At 39.7% G+C, this 24,511-nt stretch overlaps 2 protein-coding genes across 5 annotated transcripts in view; one reads left to right on the plus strand and one right to left on the minus strand.

Annotated features, from left to right (window-relative positions):
• Ska2 (spindle and kinetochore associated complex subunit 2) overlaps positions 1-2,408 on the minus strand; it is a 22,694-nt gene extending 20,286 nt beyond the window's left edge. For 2 of the 3 annotated variants that reach the window (XM_074046213.1, XM_074046212.1), the window contains exon 1: positions 2,256-2,408. In XM_074046213.1, coding sequence (XP_073902314.1) covers positions 2,256-2,288 — 33 coding nt within the window. In that variant the 5' untranslated portion in view covers positions 2,289-2,408. The remainder of the gene's footprint in view (positions 1-2,255) is intronic. The other variant, XM_020164231.2, reaches the window with a different exon arrangement.
• Prr11 (proline rich 11) lies at positions 2,374-23,989 on the plus strand. Of its 2 annotated transcripts, none has more exons than XM_020164229.2 (10): positions 2,374-2,927; positions 8,460-8,592; positions 11,409-11,559; positions 12,142-12,264; positions 16,109-16,369; positions 18,762-18,860; positions 19,222-19,334; positions 21,347-21,406; positions 21,496-21,592; positions 23,845-23,989. In XM_020164229.2, the coding sequence occupies exons 2-10, from the start codon at positions 8,465-8,467 to the stop codon at positions 23,905-23,907; spliced, it is 1,095 nt and encodes a 364-aa protein (XP_020019818.2). In that variant the 5' UTR covers positions 2,374-2,927; positions 8,460-8,464; the 3' UTR covers positions 23,908-23,989. The 2 variants fall into 2 exon arrangements, with proteins under 2 accessions (XP_020019818.2, XP_073902311.1); XM_074046210.1 differs by lacking the exon at positions 2,374-2,927 and adding an exon at positions 5,656-5,994.
• The last annotated feature ends 522 nt before the right edge of the window (positions 23,990-24,511 follow it).

A 24,511-nucleotide genomic window follows, 5' to 3' on the forward strand; every position in this document is an offset into this window, starting at 1 on the left:
GTTTTTTTTTTAAAGTGGGACTGGGTTTGAACTCAGGGCTTTAAGCTTCCAAAGCAGGTGCTCTATGGCTTGAACACCCCTCCAGAAGAGTTATGAGTTCGTGCCCAGTCTGGGCTACAGAGTGAAACCATTCTTTAAAAATAAATAAATAAAAGTCAGATCTAAACCTAGAAATAGAAACAGTGCCATAGTATCACACACTAGCTTTTGTATACAATCACACAATAAATGAAGGGAGAAAGGCTGGAGAACAAAGATTGCCCTGCATTGATTTATTCCTCCACTAGCAATGTTGACTGATGCAAAAATACATTTCCATTATTTTCACCAACCTTCCTTTAAATGGTCTAGTTCAGGAATTTAGCTAGATTAAGCCTATCAAGAAATGGACTCGCCAGGTGTCTGTAATCCCAACTACTCAAGAGGCAGAAATCAGGAGGATCAGAGTTCAAAGCCAGCCCAGGCAAAATAGTTCCTGAGTCCCTAGCTCTAAAAACCCCTTAACAAAAAAGGCTGGTGGAATGGCTGAAGTGGTAGAGTGCTTGCGTAGCAAGTGGGAGACCCTAAATTCAAACCCCCAGTACAAAAATATTTAAATTGAGAAAAAAAAAGTCTTCTCGTTTCAAAAAGAACTTTTAAAACTAACCCCCATGTGCCAATTTTTTTTTTTTTGTAGTACTGGGAATTGAACCCAGTGCTTTGGGCATGCTAAGCAGGTGCTCTGCCTCCAGCCCAAACTACCTAATAATGTAAACATCTAAAAATTTAAGTCTGGTTACATCATAACTTTCTAAAACCTACTTTTTTTGAGATATTTATTTAATTGTTATTTTTCCTGTAAAATAAAATTTCTTTTTCAATTTAGAGTCCTGTAAGAATATCAACCCTATTGGAAAGGCAGGAAAATTAAAGAGCCAACTGGAGGGGGATGGAAATCTGTTAAAAGCAAAGTTAGTATCAGTTAGCATCTAACAATTATACCTTAATCAGGAGGAAAAATTTCAGAATGGAGGAAAAGGGCCAGATAGTCTTAATATTTATGCCTGTTGACAGAATCATACTACAATGCTTAACATCTTGTTTATTTTTAAAATACATTAGTAATCCCAAACAAAAACTTTGAACTACATTTTCATTATTGCAGGTTTGGAAAGCTGCAGAAATTCCCCTCCCACGCGATCCACCCTCCACAAAGAAAAGTTAAGCACACCGTTAAAAGCCTTCGACTCGAATTCGTCTAGAGAATTGTTCTAGAAGGGAACAGCGAGGGAAGCCCGGGCCTGCGTTCCTTCTCTGGGGTGGTGCAGTTGGAGAGGTGCGCGGGGTCTTTGCCCCTCCGGTCCCTTCGGAAGCAGGGGTGGCGGAGCGCGCGGCAGAGGCGCAGGCGGAGCAGCGCGCGGGAAGGGTGGGGAGGGGAGGACCGCAAGCGGACGGGTGAGTTTGGTACTTTTTCTTTCACAAAGGCAAACATAGGGCAGGAGCGCCGGGACAAGTACGTCCTCCAAAACCCGTGTTTCTGAGGAAGCCAGACCAATCCGAGAAAACCGGTAGCGCAAAAGAGAATGAAGCCTCAAGAAGGGGACCGGGAGAAAAGCGCGGGCCACCCGGCGGGCAGTGCGGACCTCGGGGAGGGGGCGAGTCCTTCCAGTCCTCCATTGGCAGCCGTCCCCTCCCGCCTGCACTGCAGGACCGGCTCCCACTCCGGGCCACACGGAGGCAGGTGGGGGCGTCCCCCGCTGCTAGGAACTTGTGCGTAAGTCTGGCGCCTTTTCTCAGACTTTCGCAGACCGCCCTGAAGACCGGGAACCGTTCGACCCTGACCACTTCTCCCCGCTCCCCCCACCCTGCTTCCTCCCCACCCCACCCACCATCCCCGCCTCGAAGGCTGGACAACCTCTCCTTCTTCGAGCGTTTAAGGACACACTTTTTTGGTACAAACACATAAAATGCTGCCTGTACCAGGCGCATCTGCTAGAGGGATGGAAAGGAGAAGGCAAGGAACAAGGAATTACAAAGGCCCCACAACCTCAACATCTCCCGCCATTTCCCTCACGAGTTTCCCGGATGTAACCCCTTCCCCCCGCGGCGGTTAACAGACCAGGTGGTGGCGGCTCCCTTCGGTGCAAGAGGAGGGAACTCCATTGTAGTCCAGCCTCCGCCGCACAGAGTTTCCGGCGACTCCAAATTGCGCCCCATCTTCGAGGCCATTGGGGAAAAATTAATTACCCAGCAGGTCTCCTTCACTTTGCACTCACCATCAGTTCCAGCTTATCGACCTCCGCCTCCATGTTGAATAGTTGACATTCCCAGGACCGCGGCGGCGCTTAAGCTGCAAGCCGTACTAGCACTGAGGGTCTCTATTGGACAGCTGTCACTCAACATCTCTCACTCATTGGCTCCTCTGATTCACTGGTGCCCGCCCCTTAACGAATGGGCAACGCCCACCCTTATGAAACACATTTTCCTGTTGGGCAAAAACACAAAACGCCGCAGAAGGATTGGCTGCTGAATATATACTTTTTTCCATTGGCTGCCCTCTCTCCTCTACTTTCAATTTCATAGTTAGGACTCAGCTAAAAAGAGTTTGAATTGGTGCAATCCGAAGAAGAACCAGCCAATAACACAAAAGCTTCCATCGACTGCGGGGCTGTGACACACCTTCTTTCCTCTAGGGCGACCCCTCCCCTTCTCGCCATCCTTCTCTTTATTCATACCAGATGCGCCTCATCTCTGATTGGCCAGCTCGTGATGTCCTCTCAGCCAATCATTAGCCAGGCTGTTGTTCTACGCTACCCGAAGAACGAATCGTGTAGAGTCCATGTCTACGATTGGTTCCTCCATGACAAGGATTTAATTTTGAATTTTTCTTTACGGCGTTGGAAGAAGACACTGCCGGGACTCCATCTAATCCCCAGGCTCTAGGACTAGTAAGTGCAGGGTCGATTCTTTCTTTGTTACCTGGACTCGCGTCGGCCGTCGCTGAGCCTATTAATGCTTGGGTTCTTATGGCTTAAGGAGGTGGGGACTTCGGAGGGTAGAGGGAGTAGAAACTGGAAGGCTTGGGGCTTTCGAACCATACTTTTATTTAAAGAACATTCCGCAAAATACGTTTTGGAACAAAGCATCTACCTTTCCTTCTGCTCCCTTTACTTCTTTGCTGCTCATTGAGTTTACAGACTAGCGGCATTGGCATTATTAGGTCGCTATTACAGATGCAAATTGTAGGGCTCCACCCATCTTGCTACTGAGTGCGTTTTATTAAGATCCCCTCCCGAAATTCTTATTCGCATTAAACCTGAGACGGTACACTTATGACCGGGAGTATTACAATATTCTTTGGTGGAGCCTACGCATCGTCCGACATTCTAAGAGTGTCAATTTCTTAAGTGTTCCCTTTTTACCATATGCCCAATACTGTGCTGAACGAGACTTCAGAAACCTGTGATCTCCTTTGAGAAATAAGACAGGAGCTTAAAAAAAAAAAGCAATGCTACCATGCATAAAACGTATAGTTAAATATACGCAAGTGCCAGTAACAGTGTTATGGTGTTCAAGATGAACCAATTGAATTGGTAACGGAAACTGAATTGGTTGAAGGGATTTTTTAGGGGCGTGTAAGAGAGCTCCATAAAAATGTGTTTTAGCAATATGGTAATGCAAGGCAATTGTCATTTTCATCGCTGACACAGCTTTGGAACTGTCCCTGACCAAAGAACTTTTCATATAACAGATGGAGTTTTAATGGAAGCAGCAGTGCTAACTCCTGCACAAGATTATAATTCATATTCTATTATTTATTGCATCTTCCTACTCAAAAAGTTTGGACTCCTTTAACCATGAAGATGTGGAAGGATTTGAAGAGCTAAAAACTTCCCTAACCAAGAGATTTCCAGCATGTAATTATATTAAAGCATAGCCCTTAACTAAAAGAGAGGACACTGGGCTGCAGAGTGACTCAAGCAGTAATAGTGCTTGTGTAGCAAATGTGAGGCCTTGAGTTCAAACCCCAGTGCCACCAAAAAAAAAAAAAAGAAAGAAAGACAGAGAGAGAGAGAGAGAGGACACTTACTGGCATTTAAAAGGAATGCTTTATTTCATTAATTTATTAGATGAAACATTATGTAATGCCTAGGTGCTGGGAAACAAAGATGAACAAAATTTATCCTATCCTTGAAAATCTCATGGTCCAAGGAGGGTGCAAAAAAGGAAACTAAAATTAAATGTACTAAATTTTATAAGAAAGGTATGTATAAAGTGGTATGGAAGCACAAAACAGATGACATTTCAGTCAGTAAAATTCCATAAGGACAAAAACTATGTTGGTCTTGTTCAGAACTATGTATCAGCACCTACCTGGTAGATTTTAAACACTCAGCTAAGATCTGTAATATAAAAGTAACAAAATCTTGGTGGGTGTCACTGGCTCCCACTTATAAGGAGACTGAGATCTGGAGGATTGATGTTTGAGGCCAGCTCGGGCAAATAGGTTTTGCAAGACCTCCATCTCCAAAATAACCAGAGCAAAATAGACTGGAGGCTTGACTCAAGTAGTAGAGTACCTGCTATGCAACCGGTAAACCCTGAGTTCAAACCCCAGTCCCACCAAAAAAAGAAAAAAAAGTAACAGAATGTTGAAGGCTAGCTATTCGATGACCTGGAGGATATGCCAAAGATAACACTATAGAAAGTATTTGGTGTTTAGTATAACTGACATACAAATTACTAGTCACCAGAAAATATGGGACTGCAAAGTACTGTAGGAGCTAAGTTTTGAATAGTTTTTTTCATTTCTTTTTTTTTAGTGCTAGGAATCAAATCCAGGGCTTTGCACGTGCTAGACAAGTGCTTTACCTCATGCCCCTAGAATTGTTAAAGAAATAAATTAATCAATTATACTTGTGAAAGCATAGTAAGAAAGACTGGATTCAGGGGTATTTCAGTAGGTATAGGGACCACTGCAGTGGGATTTTGCAGTGCGGGAGAGAGATTGGCTTCAACTCCAAATACAATAGAATTGTATTGTATTTGGAACTCCAAAGGCAAATGGAAATTTAGAGACGAAGAGAAAGGTTAGTAGAGTGAAAAAAATTACTAAGCAGAAACATCATGGGTAAGGTGGATTCTGCCTAACCACACTAAATAAGATTCTTGCTGAAGACAGGCCAGCATAATCTGACATCACCTGGGCGATAGTGGAAGATAAGGAACCTGAAACATACTGGGATTGGTTCTTGCTAAACTGATTTAGCTTTGGCTAAAATTAACTTTTACAAAGATTGCACAGATGGGCTTAGGAAAAGATTCAGAAGCTTGACTAAAGTATGGTCAACACAGAATCTCTTTCAGAATGAATCCACAAAGTTTTAGTAGAAAATCCAGACCTTTTTTTTTTAGGGGGGAGGGTGGGAGTTGTTGAGTAACTGGGGCTTGAACTCAAGGCCTCATGTTTGCTAGGCATGCTTGCTACCATTTGATTCATACTCCCAGTCTCACTCAGGTCCTTTTTAAAAGTCTAGCTTAATAATTAAGGTTTAAAGCTGGGCACCCCTGGCTCATGCCTATAATCCTAGCTACTTAAGAGACAGAGATCAGAAGGATCATGGTTCAAAGCCATCCCCAGGTGAATAGTTTGTGAGACCCTATCTCAAAAAAAACCTATCACAAAAAAGGACTGGTGGAGTGGCTCAAGCAGTAAGAGTGCCTGCCTAGCAAACACTCTTCAAACCCAGTCACTGAGTTCAAACCCCAGTGCCGCAAAAATAAAATAAAATAAAGGTTTAATAATAAAGGAAAAAAGGACAGGAGGCTTGTACTATGGGCCAGTATGATCCCTAAGAAAAACATCAAGGGGAGAAAGGGAGGGGCTGTGGAAGGGCAGATAGAAGCCAAGGAACTGGAGGTTGCCATGGAAGTCTTAGTCCAACAGTGGACTCTGGATCTTGGATAGAGGTCTCCGGTGACATTTCTCGACATGAGGTACTCGGCATAGATTCGGTGAGACTTAACCTCTTCAAGGCAACTACAAAATTGCTATTTCCTGGGAGGCTCCCCTATATATCTTCATTCAGAATATTTTTGTAGGTCTGGGGATGTAGGTTAGTGATAGAGCTCTTGCCTTGCATACTTGATCCCCAGCACAGAAAAAAGAATTGTTCAATGCTATTTTATTAAGTTTAAAAGAAACCAATTAATCCTTCAGACATCTGTTGTGTTTAATAATCCCTGTTTAGCCTTTCTTCATTACTTTAGCAAGAAAAAAAATGATATACTAAAGGTAAAGTCAACCAACTATTTTTTTTATTCATATGTACATAAAATGTTTGGGTCATTTCTCCCCCCTTCCCCTCCGTCCCCTCCCTCTCCCCCTCTACCCCCTGGCTTCCAGTCAACCAACTATTTTTTGATGTGTCTCTAAAACCTCCAGGAAAGGTAGGGAAGGGGAAATGAGGGGAGGGATAGGAAGTGAAAAGAAGGAAAAAAGGAAGCATTGAAGCATTCTGTTAAATTACAACCTGATAATTGGTCCAGTAAGATGCTATCAAGAATCTTTACTTCTTGCCTAATAGCCTCTACAAGTCAAAACTGTTGAAATCCAGACACTTCTCAGTAGGGAGATATTCTTCAGCCAGGAGAATGTGAGAACTGAGCAAGCGTAGATCAGCATACCAAGTGCTGAAAGGTTACAGAGTGAGCAGAAGGGGAATGAATGTGTATTTTAAAGGCCGATTGTTCCTATTCAAATCTAAGTGTGAAGGGAAGGAGGCCAGGGACTTGAAACCATTTTCACTTCTGCTACTTGAATGGCAACATCTTTTGTTCCTCAGGTAGCAACAACTAAAACCAGCAAAGCCCTTCTGGAGCTTCAGCTCAAACTAGCTCTCTTCAGAAAAGGAGATGGATTAAAATATAAATATACTAGATAATATTTTTAAATGCTTCAAAATAATTATTGTAAAACACATCTTAGGTTTGGGGTAATTGTTATTTCGTTATATATCACCTAATTAAACTACCATTGTCCCATAGTTTATTGTAAGAACATAGTCTTTGAAGACTGACAGAGTAGGGCATTTACAGTTCATTGTATTACATTGTGCACATCTTCTAACTTTCTAACCCTCAGTTTATTCTTGTATAAAAATGGGAATAAAAATCCTCTTTGTCAGGGATAATACCTTTTGGGATAGTGAAGATTAACTGAGAAAATGTGTACATGATGCTGTAATGTGCTGGTGTGAAAATATCGTGGGCCGGTGTCAAGAGTCCTTGCCTTTACAGGCCAGAGAACTGGCTCATGAGGCAGCTGATTGACTTGTGAGCCAAGGCTGGTACATGAAGTAGGATTTACTAGAGAGAAAGGAAAGGCTACAGCTAGAGCAGTGCAGTGGAGCCTGGAAACCAGTGGCTCCCTGCTCAGGTGAAGGCTTTTTATGGATGCTTTAACTCTGGGTTAGGGTAGGGATTAAGTGGGCTCTTTCCATTGGCCATGGATTTTCAGGCTCTCTTAGATGAGCTGGACTGTTTGCCCCTTATTGTGGGGGGCGGGAACAATCTTGAGAGCATTTTGTTTATCAGTCCTGTGGCAAATTTATGAGACCCTGCATCTCCTCCTCACTCATCATTCCTTTAGGTTCCCAGACCCAACAATCCCTAAAAGTAGAGAGGCATCCAAAAAATAATGCTTCCTCCTTTTACTACCATATCTGCCCATCATAGTGCATGCTCAGTAAATGCTGCCGGCATAGAAACATCTTTTTTTAATTTCTAACCATAACCCACCTTCAACCATTTTCTCTGTTCATTCGACTTAGTGAAGGAAAGCAACACAAGCCAACCAAAGTCAGAGTAATGTAATGCCATGGCAAAGATCTCTCCAAACATAACTTAAATCTGGGTTTACATTTTCTTCCACTTTAGGGCCATCTAGAATGCTGGTAATAACTTTTTGTTGTTGTTTGATTGGTTTTGTTTTTGCTTTTTGAGACAGGGTCTTACTGCCAGTCCCAGACCGGCAGAAAACTTATGATTCTTCTTTCTCCACCTCTCAAGTGCTGGGATTATACATGTGTATTACCACGTCCAACTGTGACTTATTTTTTTCTTTTTCTTCAGTAGTTTTGTTAGCATATATTAGTTGTACGGGGGTTTCACTGTGAAATTTCTAAATAGGCTGTATGTACCTTGGTTAGATTCATCCCCACCATCATTCTCCTCACACACACACACCCCACACTTATTTCTTAACCAAGGTGGTAGAAGAAAAAAAGAAAGGTGAGGGAGAAAGAAAGGAAAGAAGAAAAACAAAGCATTAATTTTTTTTTAATCAGTCAAGGTAGTGATGCTCACATGTGTGTATAAGAGTTATTGTATAGTAATTCATTGAACTATAAGGTTTGTACACTTACGTTACTTATATATATAGTTCTTCAATAAAAATATTTTTAAAAATTTCTCTGCAGAAATCATGCCCAAATTCAAACAACGAAGAAGAAAGCTAAAAGCCAAAGCCAAAAGATTATTCAAGAAGAAAGAAGCCTCTCACTTCCAACAGAAGCTAATTACACCTCCGCCTCCACCACCCTCACCAGAAAGGTAAGGCATAATGTATCTTAGAGAAAATGTCAAATCTGATCAGCTTAGGCTAGAGGTACCAGCTTTAGCAAGTGAAGATAGAGACTATGCAGTCAAATGGGATTTCAGCTACACAGTGAGTAATTTTTAATATTGAGTATGCCCTGTGTAATATTTGGAACATACTAAAATTATTCCTCCTAAGCCAAGCACCAGAGGCTCACACCTGTAATCCTAGCTACTCAGGAGGAAGAGATCAGGAGGATCATGGTTGAAAACCAGCCCAGGCAAACAGTTCACAAGACCCTATCTCGAAAAAACCCATCACACAAAAGAAAAAGGCTGGTAGAGTGTCTCAAGGTGTAGGCCCTGAGTTCAAACCCCAGTACTGCAAAAAATAAATAAAATAAATAAAATTATCCCTCCTTCATCTGAAATTAACTTCAAATTGGACATTCTGAATTTTTTTTTTTTTTTTTGGTGGTACTGGGGTTTGAATTCCGGGTCTTATGCTTGCTAAACAGGAGCTCTACCCCTTGAACCATTCTAGCAGCCCCTATATACATCCTGAATTTTACATGGAAAACATGATTTAAGAGTTTAAATGAAGTGAGAAGCACAAGGGATTGTGTTCAAGAGCAAAATAACTGTTTTCTTTTTTCCAGGTGAATTTAATTGTATAAAGCTAGAACTCAGTGATAAAAAAGCGATGTAGGACTAGAGTTTAAATCAAGTTGGTAAAGTTTGGTCATGTATTCTCTGGGGCTCCTAAGTGAAATGTGCTATTAATAGAGCCTATTGAATTATAGGAATTGTAGGGTGCTGATTTTTACAATAATTTATACTTTATGTATACTTCTTTGTTGTTATAATTCCATTTGATTTTATTTTTCGTAGGGCTGAGGATTGAACCTACAACTTCATGCATGCATGCCTTCTACCACTGAGCTACATCCTCAGCCTTATACCTCTCTTTTATAAGATTTAAAAACAAAACAAACAAACAAACAAACAAAAAAAACAGATCCTCAAAAAGCAGTAACCATTTGCACTATGGCTGAAGAGGTGAAGCCCTAAGTTCAAACCCCAGTACCACCACCAAAAAAAAAAAAAAAAAGGAAAGAAAAGAAAAAAGAAAAGCAGTAACTACAATGATCCCATTTTTGACTATTTTCTGTCTTCCAATTACTGTAAAAGTCTCCTAACTGATCTTCCTACTTCTCTCCCTGCTCTCTCTGCTGTGTATTCGGAATACTATAGTCTGTTTGAGCCTTTTTTTCCCCCAGAACTAGGGATTGAACTCAAGACCTAATGTGTGCTAGGCAAGTAACTCTTCCACTTCAACAACATGCCCAGCCCTCTTGCTTTCAGTTTGTTTTTGCCTGGGCCAGACTTGGACCTCAATCCTCCTGTTTACTACTCCCTAGTAGCTGAGAATACAGGGTACACCTCCATGCCTGGCCCAGTGTAAGCCTATCAAAGTCATGCCATTTTTCTCCTCTGTATGAAAGTAAGAGATTTCTCCAGGCATTTAATTCGTTCTATTTATTTTCAGTCATATAATTCTTTTCAGTTGTTACATGAACTACCAACTATATACTTTTTAAAAAAGCACATAGCCAAGCATATCAAATATGAATGAAAAGTATCAATAAGTCAAATATATTTGTTTTGTATGTTGAATTGGAACAATTTTCTCTTTTTTTTTTTTTTTTGGTGGTACTAGGGTTTAAACTCAGGGCATTCTGCTTGCTAGGCAGAAGCTCTACCATTTGAACTATAACCCCCACCCCTTGAACAATTTTCAGTTTTATAACCAAAATTCTACCTGTGGCTTAGACATAATAGTACTCTATTGCTAACTTAAACTTGTTTATTCTAATACAAATATACTAAAATATGCCTTAAGTTTTGTAATTACTTTTTTGTTTCTTTGTTTGAGACAGGGTCTCACTATATAACCCAGGCCATCCTCGAACTTACATGTGGCCCCAGCTGACTTTAACTCATGATCCTCCTGTTTGAGCCTCCTAAGTACTGGGATTATAGGAATGCATTACCACACCTGGTGGCAACTACTTTTTAGATACAGCACTAAAATATGTACATGAAATAATACATGAAAGAGAGGGGGAAAGAATCTCCAAGGTATTACTCTCTCAGTGTAAAAAATAAAGTCTGTAGTATGACCCAGCAGACTTTTATGAGGTAACTTTGACATTATTTCCTAATCTCTTTCCCTTCAGTCTCTCTATTTAGTTATCCTGGCCTCCTAAGTATTCTTAGAACACATCACAAAAACTTCTACCTCAGGGCCTTTGTACTTACTATTGCCAGCCTCTGAATGCTCTTTTCTCAGCTATTTGGTTGTTAGCTTCCTTCAGTTTTTTACTCAAAAGTTACCTGCTCAGCAAAACTCTCCTTGGTTTTTCTACCTGAAATTTAACCCCAACCTACATTTTATCTTTCTCTCTTTTTATCTTTCTCTCCTTTGCATTTATTCACTACCTAGCAATCCACATTTACTGTTTACTTACTTATTTGCTTACTTTTACCTTTCTTCCCCCATGAGACATAAACTCCATGAAGACAAGGTTCTTTTTGAATCTATGTTGTTCATAGATTCAGGAAGTCCCTGCTTGTAAGTCACACAATAAAGCCAGCTTTTGGAGGTTGGAGGTGGTTTTATGGTAGCTTGTGTTCTTAGCATAAGCCATATCATTCAGTTCCCAGCAATAAAATAATAAAGTCAAAATAAATAAAATCAGCTTTTAATTTAACTAGAGGCTATTCTTCTAAGAGATTTTTGATTTGTTTAATTTTGTTTTTTTCTACAGGGTAATTACTTCTTCAACAGATACACTCCAAAGCAGAAACTGGCTGAGACCATCTTGGAAATTCAGATTTCTCAACATCAAAGATGCAATAAAACTTTGGACAAATAGAGCATGGTGTATATACAGCTGGTGCCAGAGCTGTGTAGTCCAGGTATGGGTTTGACATACCTGTTTTCAGCCATCTGGTTTTTTTGTTTGTTTGTTTGTTTGTTTTGAGGTACTGGGGTTTGAACTCAGGGCCTTCACCTTAAGCCACTCCACCAGCCCTTTTTTGTGAAGGGTTTTTTGAAATAGGGTCTCGTGACCTATTTACCTGGGCTGGCTTTGAACTTCGAGCCTCCTGATTTCTTCCTCATGAGTAGCTAGGATTACAGGCTTGAGCCACCGCCACCCAGCTAGCCATCTGGTTTTTTGACACTTGGTATTTGTGTTCATGTGTGAATATGCTTTAGATTAGCATAACACTCAGGCTAACTTGGATAAAAATGAGTTCATGGGGTCATGTTCTGCCTTTGCTTCTATAAGACAAACGTCAAGACAGGTGTGGTGGCACATGCCTGTGATCCCAGCACTTCAGAGGCAGAGTCAGGAGAATTGGACTACTTATTGAGGCACTGTCTCAAAAAAAGAAAGAAAAAAAAAAAGACACATCAAATCACTTTCTTTTTCCTTTTTTTCTGTTCTTTATCATATTGCTTATATGATTCAGACTGTTTTTACTTACGAATTTCAGAGTTTAGAAGTATTGAAAGATACCATCTTTCCATCTCGAATCTACCACCAAGAACTTCATAGTCTAAAACAACAATTTTGCCTTTTGGAAAGTGAGTTTTGCAAGCTCCAAGAAACAATGAAGGTTAGTATTGCCAAATTAAAAAAAAAAAAATCTAGAATTAGAACATGAGTTCTACAATGTTCTCAAACAGCAGGCCAAAGGAGCTCGCTGGGGTCCTATTACTAAGGAAGGCAAAAATGTGTATTGGGACACAATTAGTAGTCTTTGCCACACACAAAACAAAAATGCAAAATGAGCTTCAGAGTAACATTTTTAACCTGTCATATTAGCAAAACAAACAAACAAAAAAAAACCAAAGGCTAGGCATGCGGCTCAAGTAGTAGAGCGTTTGTTTGGCATGTACAAGGACCCAAGTTCAAACCCCAGTATCACCAAAAAAAAAAATAATAATAATAATGAACGCTCTCTCACATTGCTGCAAAAAGCATAAATTATAAAAACTTGTATGGGCTACAATTAAGTCATGTCTCTCAGAAAAAGTTTTAATCCATTTATGTAACCAAATTTTATACATATATACAAATTTATGTATTGATTTGTGATTTGAAATTGCAAAAAATTTCTAAGTAAATGTTAAGCAATATGGGTTTAATTAAATAAACTTCAATTGGCTGGGGGTGTAGCTCAGCAGTAGAGTGTGCTTGCCTGGCATTGGCAAGGCCCTGAGTTTGATACCTAGCACTGCTAAAATCAATTCGTGCAGTGGGATGCTGTGAAGCTGATAGGAAGAATGAGGTGGTTCCACCTGCACTAAAGAAGTGTGGTCTCAAGTATACAGCATTAAATTAAATGTAGACATACAGGCAGAACAGCATTTATAGGGTGGTTCCATATACAATTAAGACAGGTATACATATATATGTGTATAGATATATATACATATACATACATATATGTATATATATATATATATATATATACACACACAATTTTTTAGCTGGTCATAGGGTACATGCCTATAGGCAACCTCCCAGCTGCTAGGCAGGCTTAAACAGAAAGATAACTTGAGTTTAAGGATAGCCTGAACTTAGCAAGACCCTTGTCTCAATTTAATTAATTAATTAACCAAAGTCAATCTAAAAAGCCTTTATATATATATATATATATATATATATATATATATATACTTAAAATATACTTCTAGAAAACTATATACATATATACTTAAACATATACACTTTTTAATCATACGTGGCAACATGTACGTAAGAATTCTATGCATGTGTCTGTACTCATATGCCTGTAGATGCAAAGAATGCATTTGGAATGGGGATGTAGCTCAGTGGTTGCCCTGGGTTGGATCTCAAAAAAAGAGAAAACTGAGTGCTTAATAAAAGGTGTGGACAGGATATAGAAAAACAAGTGATCAAGTAATACTCTGGGACTTGCAACAACAGAGCTTCTTTACCACTGTAGGCCCGAAAGCATAGAGGAGTGAGAGTTTATCAGAACTGGGAGAGCTGCCAAGAGCAGAAGTTTCCCTTGAGAAATCCCGGAAGCCTGCAGAGAGCCTCTGTAGGGCCTCCCCTCCCCTACTCTGATTTTCAGGTACAAGCTGCATAGCCATGGAGCTCTGAGATGTGATCTATTGGTAAAGCCTCTAAGGTCCTAGAAAATGGGGAGGAAAACAGAAAACGTTCCCACCCCAGAACACAGGAAACTGCTGACATGGTCTGCCTTTGTGAAGGCACAGCTTGGGTCAGAGCTGGGAAGGGACTTGCTTTGTTACTGTGTATTCTTTCGCATTTTCTGAGTTTTGTGCTTGTGTATATAATACCTATTCAATAACAAATGTAGAAAACAGTATTTATTTATTTATTTATTTATTCATTTATTTTTGCAGCACTGGGATTTGAACTCAGGGTATCACACTTGCTAGGCAGGCATTCTACTACTTGAGGAAAATAATTTTTAAAACATACAACATAATTAATTGATCAACTGAGATTTGGATTCTAGAAGTAAATTTGTTATTTTGAATTCCTACAATTTTATAATTTCCTTGTCAGAGTAGTCTGCTGGTGACTAGAAGTAGTTCAAATGAACCATTTGTGTGTGTGTGTGTGTGTGTGTGTGTGTGTGTGTGTGTGTGTGTGCAGTGCTAGGGATCAAACTCTAAACCTCATGCATGCTAGGCAAGTGCTCTATCACTGAGCTACACCCCCTAGCCTCTTCCCCTCTTTTAAACACTCAGAGTGGTTTCAATTATCCTGACTAATGCATGCAGGAGACGAACTATAAATATCTGTTCCAAACTCCCCTAAGCAAGGTCTCTATTCTCAATGACTCAACATTGTGATCATTGATCTGGAGAAAAGCTTTTAGGATTCCACCTCTGCTCTGAGAATTTGGACTTCAAGATAAACTAGCCAAAGGAGGAAAAGGCAAGTCATCTCAGTCCTCTGGACCTTAGTTTCCCTGTCTATAAAATGAGCATACTGCCGGATATGGTAGTACACGCCTATAATCCTAGCACTTGGGAGATTGAGCAGGAGATCATGAGTTCTAGCCAGCCTGGTTCATAGTGAGGCCCTGCCTCAAAATTAATTAATTAATTAAAATGGAAATTATAACATCTATAGATGGCTGACTGGATGGTGGCCTCCAAAAAGATATAATTTAAGTCCTGGTTCCCTTTAAATATTACCTTGGTTGGGAAGAAGAGTCTCTTTAGTTAAGGATTTGAAGATAAGATCTTTTTGAATTATCTGGATGGCCCCTAAATCCAATGACAAATGTTTTGTAAGAGGGATACACAGAAGAGAATTCACCACAGAGCCAAGAAATTAAAGTGATGAGGCTACAAACCAAGGAATGCTGACAATGCCCAGAAGTTGGAAGAGCCTTAGGAGGGAGTTCAGCTTGGCTAACACCCTGATTTCAGATTTCCAGCCTGCATCACTATAAAAAATGAATTTAAATTGTTTTTTGAGCCAACAAGTTAGTGATAATTTACTATAAAAACCTCAGGAATACACCATATTATTTCATATGGTTGTTGTATTTGTTTGCTACGGCTGCTATAACAAAATACCACAGGCTAGATGGCTTATACAACAGAAATGGGAGCAAGTTGCAGTTCTGGAAGCAAGAAGTCTTGAAATCAAAGTGTCAGCAAGGTTGTTTCCTCAGAAGAGCTGCTCTCTTTGGCTTGCAAATGGCCACCTTTGCTGTATCCTTACATAATCTGTCCTCTCTGTGAGCACATCCCTGTTGTCATTTCCTCTTATACAGAACACCAAGTAGATTGGATTAAGACTCACCCTAATGGCCTTATTTTAACTTCATCACATATTTATCTCCAAATACACTCATGTTTTGAGGTACTAGATGTTAAAATATCAACATATAAATTTTGGGACATAATTTAGCCCCTAACAGTAATGTTTCTGCCCCTTGACCTTTTTAATCGATACTTTGAATGTACTATGTTCTTGACTGATTAAGTATTTTTACCTCTGTAAGGAACTCCTCCCTCCATCCTCATCTCCCTTCACCTGGTAAGTCTCAATTCATTCTTTAGATTATGGCTAAGTGAAATGTCACTCCCTAAGACTCTAGCTGTTCAAGCTTAGAACAAACTTCATTGCTCTTTCTGAAGTAGTTTTGGTTTGGGTTTTTGTTTGTTTGTTTGTTTTGAGTGTGTTTATGTATGTTTAATGTCTCACTTTGAAGTCTCAGACAGGGCTCATATTGTACAGAATGCCTGTCATATATGTGCAAAATGAATGAATGAATGAATGAATGAAATGAAGAAAGTTGGGGTAATAAAATGAGAATATTACCAAGCACATGGTCCAATGAGAACACATTCCATATATGGTAACTATTGTTTTCATGACTTTCAGCCACAAGAACCAAGTTAACCTGTTGTTCATTTGCCAAATGTAATATCTTCTTCCAGACTGTCTCAGAAAGTTCTTCTTGTCCAAGCTGTGGTCATTTGTGTTGCAAGAGTGGTAAACTTACAAATGTGCCTGCCTGTGCTGTAAGCACCCCTGGAGAATCTGGTGCTATCCTTCCTCTCACACTGGCAGCACCAACCAGCCATCTTCATCTTCCTCCACCCCCACCTCCACCCCCTCCACCTCCTCCTCTGCCTCCTCCTCCACCACCACTAGCACCTTTGCTGCTCAGAAAATCCGGTCCTACTAAAGAACTTCAGGTAGGAAACAATCTAGTAATAGTGTTTTTTGATCAGCATATCAGAGTAAACCCAAGTGATCTTTTAAGACTGGAATAAAGGCTTAGATAGAAGGCTATATTTTGATCTGAATTCATATCTTAATTATGTTAATTATTGTGTTTTTATTTTCAGTTTTTTGTTGTTGTCATTGTTTTGGAGGTAAGGTCTCACTATGTCGCTCAGGCTGGTCTTGAACTGATGGACTCAAGTGATCCTTCTACCTCACTTAATTGTTGTATTTTTAAAAAACACTCCCCGGAGAACTTTTAAAAGCTGCACTTAGAAATGAAAGTTAATTTTTTTAAGGGTAAATGAGTAAAAGTAGATGACTCCTATTGGCTTCTCAAAGTATTGTTTTGTTTTAGCACTGGGGTTTAAACTCAAGGCTTTACTCAGATAATCTTTTTACTAAAAGAAAAACCTCTCTAGGAAACCAAATTAAGAACAGAAAATTACTAAGTGATTGAGGCTAGAACAAAAAAAATTAGTAGGGACTGGGATATAGTTCAGTGATAATGCACCTGCCTAGCATGTGCAAGGTCCTAGGCTCAGTCCTCAGTACCAAAAAAACAAAAGAGTTATGAGGAAAAAGAGTTGGTGGAAGAATTGGGTGTAGTGGTGCACAATTATAATCCCAGACTCTGGAAATGGAGATATATCAGCCCACCAAGTGTGAAACCCCATCTGCTATATCAAACTAAAAGGAGTAGGGGTATGGCTCTACTGGTAGAGCAAGGGCAAAGCTCTGAGTTCAATCCCCACTACTACAAAACAATATCAAGAACAAGAAAGAAACAGGAGTTGATAGATTATTTGGGTTTTTTTGAGATAGGGTCTCAATACATGACCTAGGCTGGTCTTGAATTTATGATCCTCCTGGCTCTACCTCTCAAGTGTTGGGGTTACAAACGTGTACCACCATGCCCAGCTGAGTTGGTGAATTCTTATGTTTAATGTCATTAAGGCTAGAGAATCAATTACAGTTACTTATCTTTCAAGGGGACCAGAATATTTGTGGATCACAAAGATAGGCATGACCCTGTTTTAAAATCTGCTAAATTTTCACTAGACACATGTGGTTTAAAATAGCTAAAATAAGGGCTGGGGATGTAGCTCAATGTTAGAGTGCTTGCTTAGCATGCACAAGGACTTGGGTTCCATCCCTAGCACTGTACCACCCTCCTCCCAGAAAAAAACAACTTGGTTCTAGAGGCTGTGAAGAAAACAATAAAAAATGAAACAAACAGGACTGGTGGAGTAGCTCAAGCTGTATAGCACCTGCCTAGCAAGTGTGAGGTCCTGAGTTTATTTATTTATTTTTTGTTTTGTTTTGTTTTGTTTTATTATTCATATGTGCATACAAGGCTTGGGTCATTTCTCCCCCCCGCCCCCACCCCCTCCCTTACCACCCACTCCGCCCCCTCTCCCCCCCCCCACCCCCTCAATACCCAGCATAAACTATTTTGCCCTTATCTCTGATTTTGTTGAAGAGAGAGTATAGGCAATAATAGGAAGGAACAAGTGTTCCTGGTTGAGATAAGGATAGCTATACAGGGAGTTGACTCACATTAATTTCCTGTACGTGTGTGTTGAGGCCCTGAGTTTAAAATCCAGTACCACCACCAAAAAAAATAAAACAAAACCAAAAAACTGCACTAACTCTAAAAAAGCTAACTTAGCTGTGTGGTGGCATGTGCTTATAGTCCCAACTACTCAGGAAGCTGAAGCAGGAGGATCACTTAAACCCAAAAGTTTGAGGCCAGCTGAGTGCCGGTGGCTCATGCCTATAATCCTAGCTACTCAGGAGGCAAAGGTTAGAGGATCAAGGCTCAAAGCCAACCCAGGAAAATAGTTCCCAAAAAAAGCCCTTCACAAAAAAGGGCTGGTGGAGTGGCTCAAGGTGTAGGCCCTGAGTTCAAACCCCAGTACTGAAAAAAATAAAAGAAGAAGAAGAAAGAAAAGGAAACAGGATCATTCTTCCTTGAGTGGAAAGAATTTGATAGGTTCCTAGGCTAAGTAAGAGTTAACTTTTAAGCTGGGCACATGGTGGTAGTACATACCCATAATCCCAGCACTCAGGAGGCTGAGGCAGGAGGATCAAGAGTTCAAAGTCAGTCTGTACAACATAGTTGAAGGCCAGCCTGGACTGCATGATAAGGTTCATGTAGTCTCAAAAATACAAAAAACAAAAACAAAAAGAGTAAATCTTTAATAAACTAGATTTGGGTTTGCATTTCACCATCAAGGTTATGTGCATTTTAAATAGTTGGTAGATGTGGTCAAGTTATTTTCAGAAAGTTCTGCCAGTTTATGTTCCCACCAGCGATGTCCTCATCCTACTTTGAACTCTCACCTCTCCATGTATTTTAAGGCAGGACCATTAAAAAAAGATGGACCCATGCATATAACAGTTAAAGATCTACTAACTGTAAAATTAAAGAAGACACAGAGTATTGACGAAAGGAGGAAGGTAAGATGTCAGCGACTACGTACATGGCCTTTCTGCTTCTAACCTTGTTGTTCCTTTATGGAAAATAAGCATATACCTGATGGATAGAAGTCATACCAAGTTAAATATTTCATGTTTAATTATAGTGGTTTTGGATCTCCTCAACAGAATATATACATCCTAAAGTTATTTGCATAAGCAATTTTATCTACCAACCATTGGTCTAAAGAGGTAGAGACATACTTTGAAGCTTTGAAGTAAAAATTGAGTGAAACATAGTGAATATGTTTTGCACATACTTAGCACTCAAATTTGCTGATGTTTACATTTTAAATGATATTTTAAAATGTGTTTTTCATGATGTCTCTTTTTGTGATTAAAGCTTATACCATCACCAAAGGAACGAAATCCACTAGTTACTGTCTCCGACCTGCAGCATGTTACCCTGAAGCCTAACCCCAAAGTGTTATCAACACGAGTTACAAATGTCCTAATGTAAGGAACATCACAGTGTTATACTCCACTGCTATTTAAAACAATGATTTTTTTATTTGTAACTTTAAAAGTTATATGTGCTCATATAGAAAAATAAGGCCAGGTACCAGTGGCTCACACCTGTAATCCTAGCTGATCAGGAGGATCACGGCTTAAAGCCACCCCCAAAAACAGTTTGTGAGACTCTGTCTCAAAAATACCCAACACAAAAAGGGCTGGTGACTCAAGTGGTAGAGCACTTTCCTAATAAGCATGAGACCCTGAGTTCAAATCTCAGTACCCACAAAAAAAAGAAAAATTAAAATCTACAGAAAAGCTTAAAGAAGAAAACAAAATCACCTAGATAGTTCAGGTGATTGACTTTGATCTGAGCAGCTCCTTCCCTCCTGTTTGTTAATAATCCTGTCATTGGCAGTAGCCATGCTAACATACCGGTTTTTATCATTCTAGGCTCTGTTTTGGGGACATATGCTACTCTTTTGCTTCCATTTGAAGGTGTTGTCTACTACAAGATATATGAATGATTTACTAGCAGATTTTGTGTGAAGTACTGCCAAGAATTACTAAAACAGCCTGATTTCAGAAATAACAAAATATGAGAGCAAGTATAAGTAGAATCAAGGAAATATGGGGTCTATATGTATGCCCGTGTGTAGTCGTATTGTTCATAGTTATAGCTTTTAATATGCCATGAACTTTTCTCCATCTTATTAAAAATTAGCTTAAGTCATCGTTTTGACCTTTTTTTTTTTTTTGGCAGTACTGTAGTTTGAACTCAAGGCCTTGTGCTTGCTAGGCAGGCACTCTATCACTTGAGCTGCACTCAGAGCCCTTATTTACTTTAGTTATTTTTCAGGTAGGGTCTCAAGATTTTGCCTAGGGCAGACCTCAGACAGATTCTATTACCTATGGTTTCCCTCATAGTTGGGACTATAGACATGTACCACCACACCCAGCTTATTGATTGAGATGGCATCTTGCTAAGTTTTTTTTGTCAGGGCTGACCTTGGCAAACCTTGACTCTCCTGATTTCTACCTCCAGAGTAGCTAGGATTATAAGTGTGAGACACTGCACCCAGCTCATTTTGACTTCTTTAATACATAGAGTTCATTGCATGTAAATTTCATAGATAAAATCCTGTTTTGAGACTTTCAGCTTGTTTATAATTTTTCATTCTCTAACACTTAAGTGAAAGTCCTTGTTCAGAAGAACTGAGTTTTCCCTAGTACAGAATCTTACAGATGTAATTACTGAGTCAAGAAGTATTACTTGAAGCCAGGTACTGGTGGCCCTCACCTGTAATCCTAGCTACTCAGGAGGCAGAGATCAGGAGGATCATGGTTCAAAGCCCAGGCAAATAGTTCAAGAGACCCTATCTTGAAAAAACCCGTCACAAAAAAGGGCTGGTGGAGTGGCTCAAGGTGTAGGCCCTGAGTTCAAGCCCCAGTACCACAAAAAAAAAAAAAAAAAAAGTATTACTTGGGGCTAGGAATATAACTCAGTGGCAAAGCACTTACCTAGGATGTGGAAGGTCCTTGGTTTGAATGCCAGCACCACTATAAGAGAAAAATAAAGAAGTGTTTACTGTTAGAATGGCTATTTGCTATCACTTATGATCCCATCAGCATCTACTGCTATTTTGTTTTTCCTTTTCTTTCAGTGCTAGGAATCAAACACAGGGTCTAGGCAAGTATTCTACCACTGAGGTACATCCGCAGTCCTTGCAGTTTTTTCATTTTTTTGTGTGTTTGCTTTGTTTTTTGAGACAGAGTCCTGTTATATAGCTCAAGCTGGCCTTGAACTCACAAGGTAGCCCAGTCTGGCCTCCAACTCTCGATCTCCTGCCACAATACTAGGATTACAGTGTGGCCACTGGTTCCATTTCTACTGCTATTTTTTTAATGTAACAAACAGAACTGCCTTCTAGGGTTGCCTGTAAAAAAGGACTACTTTGCTTTGGGAAAGTGATAAAATCTAGAAATTTCTAATTTTCTTATCTTTATTTTATCAGTACCCCTGGTAAAAGCCAGATAGATCTACGGAAACTGCTTAGAAAAGTCGATGTAGAAAGGTAATACAGTCTCTTATCTTTATGCTTTTTAAATTCTTTTGTAAAGGGGACATAAAACACAGCTTCTAATATTTTCAATACCTTTGTAGGAGCCCAGGTGGAACACCTCTTACTAATAAAGAAAACATGGATACAGGAACTGGACTGACCCCAGTAATGACCCGGGCCTTGAGGAGAAAGTTTCAGGTAATCTTTTAGGGGGAAAAAACTAATTAGGTCAAGTGTGTATTGGTGCGTGCTTATAATCCCAGCATTTGGGAGGTTGAGGCAGGAGGAGCAGGAGTTCAAGGCTAGCATGGAGTACATAGTGAATTCCAGGCCAGCCCAAGGGAGGGTCTCAAAAACATAAAATAAAATTTAAAATAAAAAAAATAAAAAGAAGTAAGTAGAGCAGTCCCAGGTTCAAATTTTTTAAAAAATTAAAACAAATTTATTTAGAATCATAACCTAAAGGAGCTTTTCTGTTTTTGCTCTGTAGGTACATGTTGATGCTCAAAGTAGCTTTTGTAATGATATTTTTTTCTATGATATCTTATGCTTTCCAAAGCACTTTAATTTTTAGGCTTCAAACAATTAAAAAAATATCAAGGAGACATAGCTAGGATTATTCTCTCCACTGTATCAATGAATGTTTGATTGTATCTATTCCTTTAATAAGCATTTATTAAGCAATTCCTATATGGCAGGTGCTGTGCTAAAGGACTGTGCTAGGAATACCATGTTTCACAAAGGTAGACACAGATCTGCTTTCTTGGAGCTTTCAGTCCAGTGAGGAAAATAGACATTAATCTAATAATCCCATATCTGTATAATTTTGCACTGTAGCAAATGCTGTTTAAGGACAGGAACAAGGCTTTGGGAACTCATAGAGGGACTTGACCTAGCCTGGATGATTTAGGAAGGTTTCCCTTAGAAAGTGATTGCATGTGAGGTAAGAATAGGAAGATGAAAAAGTGTTAGCTGGGAAGGACTGGGCACTTCTTGAATGTCAAAGAGTAGAAAGTTCCAGGCAAAAAGGACAGAACGTGTAAGGGTGCCATTTTACTAGGCATGGCCTACCCAAGGAACTTAAAAGTGACCAGTGTGACTACAACACAGGGAGGGGGTCTGACAGTGGTGAAAGATGAAGGAGTCACCCTATGTGTGGTTAAGAGGAAAAGTTCTTTGACAGCTGTCTTTGTTACCTGCATGTATGACCCACACACCCAAAGCAAGTGCATCAGCTGGTTCTGGTTTAATATCTTCCAACCTTGTTTGTCTTACTCATAAGATACATGATTATTATATAATATATTATGTAATATTGTTATATAAGTTATGTGATAACCCCTGTCATTGGGTCTGAAAAGAGCAGCCATCTTCTGCCACCCCTGCTGAAATGCTGGGACCCAGCGTTGCAGCCTCTGTGGCTTTGAAAACTTTGATTCCTTCTCTCTTAGAGCAAAACCACACCACAGACCCCACTGCCAACATTCTTCCACCTCAAAAGGACTTCTCTTTGATCTCTACATAAGAATTTGCATCTTTTGTGGGACAGTTTGATTTCGCTCTTTCTAATCATCTTGGTCCTTCTGGGCACTCTATGACCTTATTTGAAGGTGTGGCCAGGTTCCTTCCTCCTCTTGGAGCACCCAATAGAAGTCAAAAAACATCCCCCATCACATTCCTTGGTGATACTAAAAATTCTGACAGGGAGGAGCACAGGGAAGTGGTCTTACTGAAGGACATAACGCCTTCCTTTCTCTGTTCAAGGTCTTTGTTGTCCCTGCCCTACTTCACAACTAGTACAATGTGTTGAGAAATATGGAAACAGACAAAAATGTACTAATAATAAGCCCACATATTGAGCAATAACAACACAACTTACAGATAAGACCTATATCATATGTTGTGCCACCAAAACCTACTTGGTAGGAAGATACCTAATAAAAACGGTTGTTAAACATAGAATGACTTTTCCCACCCAACGCTTAGACTTCCTTTAACTCTGAAGCAACTGTATCAGTTTGGTTCTGCATCTGGCTACAGGTAACAGTAATTTGACCACAGTGGCTTAACCAAATAGGGATTTATTTTTCTTACCTACATATTCCTTTGGGAAGTAGGAAGTTCACAAGTAGTTCAGCAGTTTCATCATGTCATCATGCTTTTCCATCCTTAATGTGTGTTTTTTATCCTCATGGTCCAGAATGGCTACACTTCCTGAAGCCCTATTTCCACATTCCAGGAAAGAGAATGAGAAAGACCAAGGTTGTCTTTAAAGACACCCTATCCAGGAACTTCTGGGTACATCAGGAAAATTGGGGAAAGTGGTTCTTAGAATCTGAATGCAATGCTACTCTGCAAAAACCAGCAAGGTTCTCTTAATGAGGAAGAAAAATTGTTTTGGCCACAGAAACATAATTCACATTGTAATTGTGACTTTTTCTTTTACCTAGCTGGCTCATCCTAGAAGTCCAACTCAAACTCTGCCACTTTCTACAAGCACCATTGATGAATAAAATGATGCCAGCTGTGCCTGACTCCGTGCAGTGCAGTGATCCATAAAATATACAGAATAAATCACCCAAGACCTTCTTTTAATGTAGTAGAGTATGAATAAATATACTAATATAATTCCACTTGGAGAATCAGAGTATGTAGGAGTCTATGTATACTGTGGTAAAAGTATTTGGATTTTTTTGTGAAGAGGTGTTTGTCCTGTCCTATAATTTCTCAATTTAGAGTAGAGAGATTGTTCAAATTGAACTATATACTATACTGTATAGGTGCAGTTATGATATTAAGAAAATTTTAATCTTGTTCTTATTCACCCTGCTCATCTCAGCTAGCTGAAAATAAAAGTATTTCAGCCCATTAAGGCTCATACATTCATTGCTACAAACTTGATGTATTAAAAAGACCCTCTAGCTGGGTGTGGTGGTGCACACCTGTCATCCCAGCATTTGGGAGGCTGAGGCAGGAGGATCATAAGTTGAAGTTCAGCCTGGGCTACATAGCAAAACCCCGTCTCACAGGGTTTTTAGAAATAAAATCTACAGATTTTATTTCTGTAGAAATAAAACAGAGTATCCCACATCTAAATACGACTCTTTTCCGAAAGAA

The sequence above is a fragment of the Castor canadensis genome, chromosome 11 (assembly GCF_047511655.1).
Source record: "Castor canadensis chromosome 11, mCasCan1.hap1v2, whole genome shotgun sequence".
In the NCBI taxonomy this organism is placed as follows: Eukaryota; Metazoa; Chordata; class Mammalia; order Rodentia; family Castoridae; genus Castor; species Castor canadensis.